The sequence below is a fragment of the Dermacentor andersoni genome, chromosome 1 (genome assembly GCF_023375885.2).
Source record: "Dermacentor andersoni chromosome 1, qqDerAnde1_hic_scaffold, whole genome shotgun sequence".
In the NCBI taxonomy this organism is placed as follows: Eukaryota; Metazoa; Arthropoda; class Arachnida; order Ixodida; family Ixodidae; genus Dermacentor; species Dermacentor andersoni.
In genome coordinates, this window is record NC_092814.1 from 372,488,939 (window position 1) to 372,504,031 (window position 15,093).

Sequence of the window (15,093 nt, forward strand, 5' to 3'; positions counted from 1 at the left end):
TGTTTATGCTGCCGAGTAGGCTTGTGCGAATATTCGATATTCGATATAAATAGTGGAACGAATAATGCGCTATTCGATATTTGCTTCAATTCGAATTTTGTTATTAGGAAATTTCGAAGTATTCGGCTCGAACCAATAGCCACACGCGGCAGGGAGAAGGCATTTTCGGAAGTTTCGGTTTTGGATTCAGTAATACTTTTCCCAATCCAATCCAAACCAAGCAAGGAAAACAGAACTATACTCGGAACAAAAGTGTACAAAAACGCATCTCGTCGGCGTGGTGGTGTAGTCGCTTGCGTTTAATGGGCGACTCTCTCTGCCGCGGCGGCATTTGATCAATCCCAGCTGCCTTGGACCACTCTAGAGAGCATCATGGGGGACTTGCATGTGGCCAGCAATTCGATTTGGAATTTTTTTTTAAAGATTCCACCGGGAGCCGAAGCTCGATGTCTTAAATGCAATCATAGCAACACATTTAAGGAGACACCCACACTTGCACAAGGACTACCAAGAGAAGCGGGACGCACGCGAAAGGCCATTCAAGCTGAAAGGGGCAAGCAAGGCAAGGGGTCAACAGCCATCGATAGCCGACAGTTTCAAGCGGAAAATGAAAGCTTTGGCCCCAAAAGCCTAACAGATGACAAAAATGATAGCTCGCTTCGTAGCTCATGGTATGCACCCCTACAACATTGTCGAAGAACCGGGTTTCCTCGACATGATGTTCGCTATGCCGGATTATTCCGTGTCGTCTCGGACAACATTCTCGAGAGCCATTATTTCAGACCTCTATGCATCAAGCAAAGAGAAGGTGAAAAAGACTCTCGGGGACATTTTTGCAAGCGGAGTGGAGTCGCTTTTAATCACAACTGATGGTTGGACATGGCGGGCAAATGAAAGCTACGTTTGTGTAACTTGTCACGTCGTGGACAGTGACTTCGTGCAACACGTGCATGCATTGGCTTGCACTGAGAAGACACTCTCACACTGGAGAAAACCTGGAGCTATTTATCGCAGGTGTCGTCGAGGGGTGGGAACTTCCAGCCCACGATACTGTGCCGATCTTAGTCGTTACAGATAATGGAAGGAACTTTACTTCTGAAGTAGCGTGGTCGTCCTGGAGTGGTGTGCAGTGTTTTGGACACACCATTCAGTTGTGTGTCAGTGATGCCAAAAGAGAAGTGTTTGGGTTTTTGCATCTCTGTGCTAAGGCCAGAGCAATTGTGGCTAGATGCCGAGGCCCGAGGACGGCTTCAGGAAATTCAGAGAAACATGCAGCTGGACCCTCTCGAAGTTATACAAGACGTCCCGACGCGATGGAACAGTGAGCATGCCATGATGACCAGGCTCGTGAAGCTCTGTACAGTCATCACTGTAGAACTTTCAGAATCTGACGCAGTTCCAAACTTGGAACGCAAGTGAGTGGAAGCTTATGAATGCAGCAGTGCAAGTCTTGAAGCCACTAAGTAAAACGGAAAGGGGCAGACAGCTCTCAGCTTGGGGCAGCGAGGCACCTCTCTTGCAGAGGTGTCCGCCAATAGACATTTCAGAAGCATCTAGAGGAGACCTTGAGGGAGCCAGAGGCCCAGTGCTTGGAGAAGTTTTATGCTGATTCTGATGCTGCAGTGATGACAGGCTATAAGGAGATGGACCCGAGCTTTTGTAAAGGTATTACCATGGTGTACAATGGCACATGGGGGTGCAGGCGTAGATACACATCAGAGTAGCATCAGTCATTGAGTACCATGCAGGCCTCATATTAGATGCCGTAGTTCTATCCAACCACTGCCTTGGATGCCAGACAGGACCTAATGCTGGAGATGCAGCATATGACAACTGGTACCAGCATCACATCTGCCAGAATGCAGACACAAAATCTGTAAGTAAGGAGGTGGAAGCAAGCCTGGCTCTTTTCAAGCGATCTATATCCAAGCGCAACCTGCTTTGCACTGCCCTTGTGTCTGATGGGGACAGCCATACCTTCTCTGCGCTCACAGAAGAGAATGTACAGTGAAACCTCGTTAAACCGTAGTTGATCGGAGCTCGGAAAAAGTATGTACTAAACGGTAGTACTATCCGAAATAGCATGAGATACACCAATTACCTGTCAGAAATGGAACTCGGAGAGAGTGCGATGAAAGGGAAAAAGAACATGCAGTATATTCACTTCATACACCAAAAGTGTTATTTTCGTTTGATGCCGCGGTGGCCTAGCAGCGACGACAGCGGCCTCAAACCTACTGAAGCTGCCAGGCAGCTTTTCAGCCAGCCCTCCTCTTCTCGGCAAACACTCGCATGGCAGATTTCTCGTTGGCGTTACGTATTTTCCGTGCACGCACGCGGTAGCGTTGCAGAAGTCGCGGGGTGCCTTTTTTATTGCTGGGTGCTGTTCTCGGCACGACGATTGCATTCATGAGGCTGACGTAATGCGCAGCTTCTGCCACTGTCGGGCCTGAATCGCCCGTGCTGTCGCCTTCCGTGCCATCCTCATCACTGTCGCTAGTTGACACTTCGGCAACAACAGAGGCAATGATGACAAAGAGTGCAACCTCTTAGCCGACATCTCTATGCAGTCACAGCAGTACTGCCGAGCAACTTCTTCGCTTTCCAAATGCCACACACCGTAGTCAACAGTAGATCCATGTCGCAATCAAGCTTCGGCGTGACGCCACAACGCTCTCTGTTTCCATCCAGGCATTTACATTTGAGCACGATGGGCAAGCACCTAAACAAGTACACAGCTGGGTGTAAATGGAAGGTGGTCGAGTTTGCTCTCGAACATGGGAAGCGTGCAGCCGGCAGAAAATTTGACGTGGATGAGAAGTGCATTCGACAGGGGTGTAGTCAGAAAGAAGCTTTGAAAAACACAAGCAGCAAAAAGCGTGCTTTCCGTGACAAGCCATGCAAGTTTCCTGAATTGGAAGAATAGCTACTCTGCTATGTGATGGATCTGCAAACAATGGCTACGCGTTGACAAGGGACATGTGCATAAAGGCTCAAACCATGGCATGTGCAAAAACCATACCGTGCGAGGATTTCAAAGCTAGTGCCAGCTGGGTGTGAAGATTTTTGAAGAGGAAGGGCCGCTGCTATCGGCAAAGAACTACGCTCTGCCAGTGGCTTACGGACGACTACATTGACAAGGTGCTTAGCTTTCAGAAGCATGTTATCGGCCTGCGCCCTGAACACAATTGTATGTTGTCCTAAATCGGGAATGCTGACCAGACCCCTGTGTGGTTTGACTGTCCTGAAAACTATACAGGCGACATTAAAGGTAAGAAGACCATCGCCATGCGTACAACTAGCGCTGAGTGCCAACGCTGCAGAGTGATGCTTTGCATTCAGTGATGCTTTGCATTACTGTGGATGGGGGGAAGCTACCCCCCTAAGTAGTATTGAAAAGGAAAAGAATTCCCAATAAAGTTTCCCCAAGGTGTAGTTAGAGTCCAAGAGAAGGGCTGGATAAACGATGACCTCATGCTCGACTGGGTAAAAACTGTTTGGCAGAACCGCCCAGGCGTCTTGTTGACCAAACAGTCGCTTTTGGTCTTGAACACCTTCCGTGGTCACTTGACAGATAAGGTCAAGGAACAGCTGTGCTGTGTTGTCACAGACATGGCTGGTATTCTGGGCGGCCTCACAGGCATGCTGCAACCACTGGACGTCAGCGTGAATCGGCCTTTTAAGGCTGAATTCTGCAGGCACTACACTTAACGGATGGCAAGTGGCGGCCACAAGCAGACGCCGACCGGACGGCTCAAGAGGGACTGTACTTGGTTAGATCCTGTCCGTGTCGAGCTTGGTGACGACGGACATCGTATAGCGAACTTTTAAGTTCACCGGGATCTCGAAAAGCTTGGGTGATGCCAAAGATGACTTCTTGTGGGACGAGTGCCTACCGCAACACAGAACGAACTCGGAGTCTGAGGAGTTGACAACAATTGAGTGTTCTGGCGACTGTGTCACGTCATATACTGCAATAAATTTTCTTTGTTCGCCGATTGGTATGTAGCTTTTACTCAAAAAAGAACATTTTTTTACATGTCATATGTATGGGCTGCACCCTCAAAATTGGCTCTCATATTTAAAAAAAAGAAAGTGTGGCCCTAACATGCGTTTATACGGTAATAGCATTCAAGAAGATAGGTAGACAAGAAGACAGACCATCCCGCATTTGTCATAAGTCTATAGATAATTTCTTCTAAGTACATGGAATATGGCGTGACCAGCTGCGACACCCCCTCCGCCATTTTTAATCTTCTCCATGTAATTGCAGTCCCTTCTGAAGTCTCAAGTGTTAGAAAACAGACTAACTTGAACAAAAAGCATTTAATGCATTCTTGTCCGCACCTACAGTGCAGTCCACTTATAACGATATCAAGTAGAACGAAAAATTTGATCATTGCTATATCTGGACTGCTGTAAAAAAAAGAAAAAGAAAAAAAAAACTGCCGAACATACTTTTGTAGCTCCGAAACCAAATTTGCCACTTACGGTAAAGAATTAACATTGTAGAACAAAGGCTGTGAAAAGATGCTTATTTCTACCTCTAAACAGTGTGTCAAGCGGTAGGCATGCTGAAATAGTAAGAAATCTGCACTTGCTTTAGCGGAAGTTTCAGCTTCACAACCATGGTGTACATTGCGTCCAGCGGCTGCACGAACAGTGGCGGCTATAATTGCTATCGACGACAGTGCACTTAGCATGAACATTGGTGTCTGCGTCAAAGACGGGCCACTGTCAATCTCGTTGCTTCCGTCGCACAACGCCGCCGTCTGTCGCAACAACGATCGCCCTGTCGGAGATTCTTCGCTGAACGAGGCAGCGCTATCTGCACTCAGAAACTCCTCCATCGAAGCACCACCTATTTTATCGCCAGTAGCGATGTGCTCGCAGAGTTCGGCAATGTCAGCGGTTGCCACCGTGTTTTCACACATGGGGGTTTCGCCGTAGCGCACAAAGCCCACCGTTTCCATTCATTGGCACAGTCACTGCTTCATGAACACCCCGGGGTGCTCACAGTTTTCAGAATCGTCTATATCATCGACTGTGCGAGTCTTGCAAAATTTGCAGCTTTATCCCACGCAACACTGCTTTGAGCTTTGTCGACGCACCGACCGCTGCTTCTATGGCGCATTCCACACTCCCTGAGGAAGAGAGGGAGATTGTAGAAAGGGAGCGCAGACATGATTTTCTTCTCATTTTTTTTTCTCTCTCTGGACGCTCGCCGGCGATGTGGACGAAAGCAGTTGGCGCCATCTTGTGGCACGCCATATAACATATAATAACATATTTTTATATATGCTTTTTTTCTTATAGCCCTAATGCATAAATTGATACTCTGAAGTCGACTCATTGTTATAATCAATATATTGTTATATGCGGTATTGTTATAAGTAGACTGCGCTTTATTCCCATCGATAGCAGACTATCGATGTTATTTGCTGCTTTCTGAGCTCTCTTGGATAATTAGCGCCATTTATTGAGTTATTTAGAAACTATTTAGTCAGTTTTAATTTTATTTTTCAGTTGCGCACAGATATTTAAAGCTTCTCTGGAGAGGGGGCGGGGTCGGCACGATGATCGCTCATAGTTTCCAAGATGGCGTCAGCGTTGCTAGATCTTGGCAGCGGGTAGAGTTGGATAGCCAGGCGGCCTCGGACCTTGCATGTGCTCAGCAGTGCCAGGCTGGTTGCCTAGAAGTCCCCAGTGATGTCCGTGGCTGCTGGCCGCCTGTCCCCGGCCTATGTTTTCTGCCTGTTCACCTACACCTCTTTTTGGGCCCATGTTCCACACACGTGGTCCAATGCTAACACAAAGTGCCGTCGAAGCACCACGAAGCCCTCCTTGATTGGACCATTCTATGTATGCAGGCACGTGGCCCAATCACGATGCACTGTACTCATCGTCGCTTCCCTCATTAGACAATGTATGCACACGTGTGGCCCAATCGCGAAAGTGCACATGGACGCTTCATTGTCATCCTCCTTGTGATGCTGTTCTCTTCTTTGTTCCGTGTCCACACACTGTAGTCTCGACATTTTCTTTTTTCACTCTACAATAATCAACACTTAATTATCGAATCATTTGAGCAACCATGTACGTCGACTTTGTCTTCTTTAGCGTTGACACTTGGTTGACACTGTCCTTTTCTCATGGAAAAACCTTAGCAGAAGATTTGTGCAAGGCAACTTCTGTGCAGGTCTTGTGGAAGGGAATTGCACAGAACCATCTCTTGTGGGAACTTTTTTTTTAAGAATGCACAAAATTAGACTTGTCTGAAACAAGCAGTGTGGTCAAGTGGCTTAAAGGGACACTAAAGGCAAACACTAAGTCGACATGGACTATTTAAGTACCTTTCCAGAAACCTCGCAATGCTTGTTTCATGCCAAGAAAAGACATAGTTTAAGAGAAAATTGTATCTGAAGGGTCCGAATACCTCTTTCGAAATTGAAATCTCCCGCCACACATAGAGGAGGGGTGACGTTACATGTGCCATCACTGCCCTTTTGCTGTCGTCGGTGAGTAAAACGGAGCCCGACAGATGGTGGCACCGAGCCAAGACAGAGCGGTGGATTCGCCACTGCAACTGCTTTTTGGTCAAGTGGCGTAGACCGTTCGGGCATCCTGTGACATCACATGGAAGTTCAATTCTCTGCTTCTTGCAGTTTTCGCATGCCAGGAAAACCAGCGCAGAGTCGATCGAAAACAAGACCTTTTGACCGCCTGCGTCATTGTCAACATTGAGTTTTTTTCTAAACATGAAATGGAACTGGACAAGTAGCATTTTATTTCATATTATAATACAATACGAGGATGTTTTTGCTACGAGTAGTTGAGTACTAGTGACAGAACTTAACTGAGGAGTGCTTTTGGCATCGGGCAAGTGCTTGAATGTCCCGGGGGAGTCTCTAATCATGTCCTGCTTTTACCTCAATTTCTCGATTATTAAGGCTCTGTTTGTTATAATATTGATGCCTTAGAGATTCTGAAGCACTAATCTGTCACTTGAGCTTGACTTAGTATTTGCCTTTAGTGTCCCTTTAAGTTTCTGCATCTATGTTAGGGGCAAGGAAGGGGCTTTCTTGAGCATTGTGATGAATGCCATGTAGGTGACCATCAATTTACTTTTGCCAGGTCTACAGAAACAGGAAGTGGAGGCCTATTCTAAGCTGCGATCTGATTCCTGGTGACATTGTGTCTATAGGTGAGTCTCTAAACCAAATTCCACGTTGTTGCATACTCAATGTTTTCACTGTAACTTTGTTTTGAGTGGTGCATAGCAATGGCCGACTGTGGCATGCTCTTGTGGCTGCTTCACTTGTGTGGTGTGGCATTGAGCTGGGCCTAGTGCCATGTTACAGAGCCACATGCACCATATGGGGCGTTAATAGGGACAACACGTTTTCTGGCCAGGCACTGGCTTATTTGCTCTTGCACAGAGGTGGCATTTTGCAGTGCGTACAGTTAGATACCACAGCCTTACTGGGCCGTCTAAATCGCCATGTGTACATTTTCCAGGAATGGAATGGTGGTGCCATCTGACAGTCAACAATGACAGATGGCGTCACCGTTTCCCATTCCTGAGGAAAAAAATCTACATTTCCCATCTTGGCTTATTGCAGATGACCCTGATCAAACGTTCTGATCAAACGTAAATGTTCTTTGTTGTCGAAACTTGAGTGTGTTTATTTGCATATGAGAACAACCTCAGCATTGTCGTGCATTTATTCCATTTTTAACTTTCTCATGGATTGAGCTGCATATTGTATTTAATATTAATATTTGCGGAGTTAAATGTGCAAGAGATGACTTGTTACTTGTTTATGCTGCTACGGTTGCATGCAATACAAATACAGCTGTCTGCTCATTTTGTAGGTATTGATTGTTCAAAAGAGCAATGAATTGGGCTGTTTGGTGGCTGGTAATAGTTTCTTCTTGCACTTGCAAATGACGACGACAACAGTTGGTGTGCAAGCTCACAACTGGTTTATTTGTGTCTTGGGACATGTCACATAAAGGTTAAGAATAGACAAAGGGAATGGGAAAGGCTGAAAGAACATGGAAAAGAGCAAAGGAAAAAAACCCAAGGAAACCAAGATAAACCACGACTACCGATGCTTCCGTGAGCCAGTTATACATAATACAGATAAGCGTGGATCATCCTGTAGGAATGCGACTTCTGCTTGCGTGAACTGTAATGAGGGCGTGCTGATACATTTGTCTTTTTCTTTTTTTTTTTCGATAATGAAAAGTGCTTCTTTGATCTCCCGGATACCCTTGTTACCACCACATGCAAGTAACTCATTTTCACGGAAAACCGATGCGCATAAACATCGTTTGCAGTGTTTATTTATTTATTTATCAATACTGTTGGCCAAAGGCCATTACAGGGCAGTTGCAAGACAAACGAAATAAGATAGTAGTGCTGCCGCAGTCTAGAAGAGACCAAATGAGGCGTATACACGAGAAAAGGCACAATACAAAGCAAGAAGCAAAAGACAAATTACATCATGGTGACATCAAATGTACCACAGCCGATGGATTAAACATGTATTACAACCAGAAACATGGTTTTTTTAAAGTTTTTAATTAAAGTAGTAGCTGTGTACTTCTAGCCGAGGTAAAAAAAATTTGTTAGTGTGGTTTCAAATTTATTTACACTGTCTACTGTTAGTCATTCATGTGGCAGCGCGTTCCATTCCTCTTTGTTCTGGGGAAAAACGAGTACTTACTGTATTTACTCGAATCTAGGCCGGTCCCAATTCTAAGCCGACCCCCAATGTCCGAAGCCAGAAAAAATAAGAAAACTTACCTCGAATGTAGGCCGAACGAAAAAGTGAGGACAGCGTTCACAAAATGAAAACAGTATTTAGTTAATGCGAACATGCCGAGCTCACTCTACGTTATCATCGCTGCTAGCCACACGCGGACTTACGGATGCGCGCAAGCTCGCGTCCGCAAGTGCAGACAGTGTGGCATGGCTCGCACGCATCAAAATGTGGTGCGATCTCGATGAACAACTCCTCTCTGTTATCGCGCGCTTATTTTCCTGATCGTTGTGCAACCTCGTAGCCGACATCTCTATGTGGTCACAGCAGTACTGCTGAGCAACTTCTATGCTTTCCAAATGCCACACACCGTAGTCAACAGTAGACCCATGTCGCATGCCAGCACCGACTTCTTCGTGTCACATTCGATAGCACGAACGATGTCTAATTTTTCTTCTATGCTGAGCACCTGGTGTCTTTTTTTATCCGAGTTTCGGCATGACACGAGTTCTCGCTTGCATGACGCCACAACGCCACAATGCCATAGAATAAAGAACCAACTGACAACGCTCTCTGGCACGGCGCCCAAATCATCTTGATGTTGACATAGCTTCACATGCAAATACACAGGGTGCTTGGAGGCCGTTGTGGGGATCTCTAAAGCTTGTTATGCCGGGCCACCCGATGGAGACGATGCACCGCCGTGTTTGCGTGACGAAAAGAGGAAACACTACGTGTTAACCGATACGTATGCAATAAGCTGGTACGGTTTATGCGGATACAAAACACATTATGTTCAATGGCCGCTGAGTCGGGGATTTGACTTTACTACTTTTAAAACGAAACTACTGTTTAAGCGGGTACGGTTTAACAAGGTTTTACTGTATTTGAAAAAGACGATCGGCCTAGATTTGAATAAGTACGGTATGTACATCTATTCATGCTGAAATGGGTTGAATTTGCTCTTGGTGGCTGTTTCTTACTGTTCGAGACTGGCGCTGTTTTATGTACTGCTGCGTGTTAAGGTTAAACCAGTTATGGCGAATCGGATAAAGAAATTTTAGTCTAGCTATCCTTTCGCATTCTGAAAGTGGAGGTAGGTAAAGCTTCCTGAGCATTTAGTTATGGAGTCGGTTGAACAATATTTTGACAAGATGAACCTTGCCGCTCTTGTTTGATTTTTTTCAATTATATCTACCAGCATTTTTATAAAACTGTTCTCACATGACACTCGCATACTCTAATGTGGGACGAACAAGCGTTAAATATGCAGCTAATGTAGTTTATTGAGGAACAAGTTTTAACTTTCGCCTCAAGTACCATAGATTTTTTCCAGCTGATGAGATTGTGTTGTTTGTTTGTTTTTGTTTTTCAGTTGATGTCACTTGATATGGTAATTTCAAGGTACTTAATGTGATTTTCAAGGCTTATGACCTTACCATCTACCTCATAATCAAAGGAGTGTATATTTTTAATCTTGGTGGTTACCTTTATATACATAGTCTCGCTGTAGTTTTTCATTTTCCACTTATTGCTCCAGTCACTAATAAATTTGATGGGGAATTTAAGGCGATCTGGTCGTTGCGGCTGGCTACTGTGGTACACATTAGCCAGTTGTCTGCAAAAAGTAGAATTTTGATAACGGGGCTAGGTAATCTTGTCTGCAATGTCATTTATATAACTGAGAAAAAGGACAGGGCCTAGCACCGATCCCTGAGGGACTCCTGAAGTTACAGGTAACAGTCCGGATTTCCTGCCATTCACTTCTACAAACTGTGTTCTTACTAAATATGATTGAATCCATTTGGTAATATTAATGCTAATGCCTAGACTAAGCAGTTTATCAAGGAGTTCTGGGTGTGGAACGCAGTCGAACGCTTTTGAGAAATCTAGGCAGACAGCATCTGACCTTTCTCATTAAGTAAGCTTGAAAAATCATATATGGTTTTGATAAGTTGGGTAACCATTGACAATTTTTGCCTAAAACCATGTTGGTTAGGAAGATATTAGCATTTTCGAAGTAATTGAACAAGCTTTTTGGAATAACATGCTCCATAATCTTGCAGCATGTGGAGGTAATTGAAATAGGCCTATAATTTTCAATGCTGTGTCTGTTGCTGGATTTATAGATAAGGACAACTCAGGCAGTCAGCCAATCAGATGGCAATTTGTGCTGCTCTAAAGACGCCTTCAAAATGATACACAGATACTTAGATACCTATTCTGCATATTGTTCTAAAATTTCATTTGGGATACCATCTGGACCAGCTGTTTTTTTTTTTTTTGTGTCTATGTTAAGGAGTAGTGCAAATATTCCCTCCTCTGGGAAAACGATGTCTGGCATAAGCAACATATCCTCGGTGCGATTCTCGTTGAGGTCAGTGGAAGATAGCTCCGGTGGAGTGAACTCAGCATGAAAATATTCATTATATTTTTCAGCCATTTGTGCAGTTATTAATTATATTGCCATCAATACAGACATTGTATTTGTTCGTGCAACAGGGCAAGGTGACGCCAAAAACGTTGTGAATCTCATGAAATTGGGCAATGTCTGCGAGTAAAAGGTGGGCGGGTGTTCCTTTGCCATCACGAGCATATGCTTAAGGGTTTGGGAAAGCTGCGGTATCTCTATTTTGTTCCTCACTTTATTCCTACTTCTGCTTCTTATTCTTTGTTTAAACTGAATTATATTGCAGTTAAGCCAAGGATTACGCTTTTTTACTCCCTTGATTCGTTTTGGCACAAACATTTCCAGACAGTAGTTCACTGTATTCTTAAATTTATTCCACAGGATGTTGACGTCGGTCGCCCCATCGAACGAGTACAATGACATTTCAAGACAGTCCAAGATGCTAACATCGCCGGCGTTACTATAATCTCTTATACAGATAGTTGATCTCTTTGAATTCTTCGTCAGGAGGGCTTTTTTTACATAAAGCAAAACCAGTTTATGATCACAAAGAAAGACTACAATCTGGTACATTGCTTGAAATGAGCACAAGATCAAGTAAGGATTCCGAAATGTGTGTAACTCTAGTGCTTTCAGGAACTATTTGCGTTGGGTCATAACTGAAAGTGAAGTTTAACAAAGCTTCACAATGTGCAACATCTGTTGTGCCCACTGCAATTTATTCCCGGTAAATTGAAATCTCCTGCAATAATGACACGGGTGTATGAGAGGAATATTGTTGCACATATAAGCTTGAAGGCATTATAAATATGAAAGAGGAGCATCTGGAGGTCGATAGACAGCTGCAATAATAAAAGGAACGCCTGAAAACGCTGTTCTGCACTAAATGCTTTCAATATTAGGGCAGTCATCCAAAACGATCAGCTCAATGTCTTCTTTACAAACAACTGCTATGCCTCCACCATGCGTTTCGCAGTCCTTGCGGATCATGATATAACCCTAGAGGATTAATTCACTTTTATTTCGAGGCATAGCCAAGTTGCTGTGACAACGAGATCTGGCTTGTACTGCAAAAGAAGGTGTTCAATTTCGACAATCTTATTTGCCAGGCTACAAACGTTGATATTGATCAAATTGAAATCCCTGGGTTTGTTCTCCCTTTGTCACTCTGGTGTACGTGAACCTGACCCTCCCTTACCCACCTTCGTTCGGCACTTTTTTTCTTTGTCCCAGATAAACGTGTCATTATCGATCAAAATCTTATCACGCACGAGGCGAACCTTCATTCCATTGTCTTTTTCAGCTTTCACACTTCCCCAACGATTTTTATGCTTTCGTAATGTCACCTCAAAAAAATCATCTGCAACCGCGGCACTGCTGCCCTGGTACTACTGTGTGCAGCAAGATGGTCTGCTCTCTGCAATTGTTGGCATGCATATCGATGTTCGTGGAGACGTTCATTGATACAGTGTCCTGTCTGACCGTTGTATTGTTTGCAGCAAGATAGAGGGATCCGATACACAACCTTTTCAGTCTTTGTGCTTTACATACCTTCTCCACCCCATCATAGTTGGCTGCTTCGCATAATTCCTTAAGCTTCTGTGGCGCAGAAAACAGAGCACTAGCATTTCGCACCAAATTAAAAACATGGTGCCACTGTTTGTGGGTTGCATTACGAGTCCACGAACTGAGCACACTGTGGCTCGCTGAAGATAACCGTGTTAGGCGCATTGTAGGCTCCAAAATCGGAAATAGTGATGTCTACGTGAACATCCAAAATTAAATTTGAACTGCGCTGCATGGTGACATTCAGTAGGCAGAGCCTTGTGGGCATGCCTCGCTCCACTGTAGCCTTCGCAGTGCAAGGCATTGAAGAAGGAGTAGGAGCACTGCGAACGGAATCTTTTATGGCCAATAACTCGGCTTCTGCAGAACGCATTGAAGTATTTTTTGCAGCAAGGTATTTCTGAAATAATCAATTTTAACTTCAACTTCATTTCTTGATTTCGATAAAAAGTGGTTCAGGGCCCCTTTAAATGACAGATACAGTATTTTGTGACAGTTGCTCATTTCAACTCTTGGTATGCTTCACAGCAATATTTTGCATATACTTCATTGCATAACACAGCTTTATTGCAGGGAAGCTGACTAATGAGAACTGGTGATTATGTAGTGCAAATAAGACCCTTGTAGGCTTTCATATACAGTGGAACCCCGATTATATGACTTTCTAGGGACCGCGAAAAAGCATCGTAAAATGCGGGCGTCGTAAAATCCGAACATAAATTATGCCTAAAAATACAACTTATTTCGCGCGGCGCATTTACGAGAAACTTCAATGTAAACTACTAACATACTCTGCAGGGCTTGGAAACCCAAATTACCAAAAAAGTAAATGCGATAAGAATTAATGCTGCAGTACAGGTACCAATCATGCTTTATTCAAACAGACCTTTATGGCACTCCACTGCCCACTGCCGCGATTCCTGCCAGCCGGCGCGAACATTAAAAAAAGTCGGTAAGTTTCTTTTGGACCTTGTTTGGTCCGTGAACCAAGAGCTTTCGCTCGAGTTGGGCAACATCCAAAAGGAGGCCTTCTGCGGCATCGCGTGAACAGATGAAGTTCCGGATGCCATCTATGTGCCGTAGCACCTCGGCAAACGTGGTAGGCACAGGCACAGCATCTGTAGCGTCGTCATTGTCCTCGTCCGATGTCGCAGCGGTGTCAGTACTAGGCAAAGCCTCCTCAATGGTGTCATCCAGCGACACCTCGCCGCAGATCGCAACGTTGTCGTTGGCCTCCACGTACTCGGCGAAGGCCGTGGTGAGGTTTAAACCCTCGAAATCGTCGTCGGCGAAGCATGCATCGGCCTCGAGCGGCATCGAGGTTGTTTCATCCCCAGCAGAGGAGGCAGTCTCTCGCTTAAAGCCACAGTGCTTGAACGAGTTAGCGATTGTGCTTCGCAACACTGTGTTCTACGAACTGGCAATAAAATGCATGGCGTCGAGCACAGTGATCTTTTTTCTGACTCGCTGCGCTCCATAGCTGCCAACCGACGCTGCACTAACTGCTTCCGGTACCCTTGCTTGACGCACTTAATGATGTCGGCATCCAGCGGCTGCAGCCGGCTTGTGCAGTTGGGCGGAACAAAAACAACCTTTATGTTCCTCAGGCTGGATGTATCAGGTGGGTGGCACTGTGCGTTGTCCACGAAGAGCAATATATTCCTCGCCTTAGCACCCATTTTGTTATCCAGCCGGAAAAAAATTGCTGAAGAGCGAAGACGTCATCCACGCCTTCTTGTTGAAGTTGTAGCTGCACGGCAGCGTCTTCAATTTCTTAAAGCACCGTGGCTTTGCAAGCTTTCCAACAACGAGCACGGGTAGCCTCTTAGAACCGTCCTCATTAGCACAGAATAGTGCCTTCACACGCTCTTTACTACGCTTGCCATCATGACAGCTGTCACCCTTAAACGCAAGGGTTTGTTCGGGCTGCATATGGTAAAAAATACCGCTCTCATTGGCGTTGAATACGTCGCAGGGCTTGTATGCAGCAATCATCTCCGGCAGCGACTCCATCCACTCGTTCACTGTCGAAATGTCCACGGAAGTGCTTTCTCCAAAGGAGCTGCTGCACACAATCCTGTTTCGTTATTTAAATCAATCCAGTCACCCGTTCGATGCCCAGACGCAATGCCACAAGGTCCGCCTTTTCTTTTAGAATGGCGCCGTCAATGTTGATCGCAGAGCTCAATGCTTGATGCAGCTACTTGACGAGAACTTTTTCTAACTTCTCATGCGGTCCTTCTTTTGCCGCTTTCCGCTTGAGCCGGAACTTGTTGGCATTCTGCAATATCAACGCTTTGTTTGCCAGGATCGTCTTAAGCGAAGATTCGGGTATCTTAAGGTCCCGGG

General features: G+C 45.1%; 1 protein-coding gene across 2 annotated transcripts in view; it reads left to right on the top strand.

Annotated features, from left to right (window-relative positions):
- Positions 1-15,093, top strand: part of LOC126516509 (endoplasmic reticulum transmembrane helix translocase) — a 278,190-nt gene that overhangs the window by 41,869 nt on the left and 221,228 nt on the right. For both annotated transcript variants that reach the window (XM_050166639.3, XM_055063942.2), the window contains exon 5: positions 7,135-7,204. In XM_050166639.3, the coding sequence (XP_050022596.2) occupies positions 7,135-7,204 (70 nt within the window). The remainder of the gene's footprint in view (positions 1-7,134; positions 7,205-15,093) is intronic.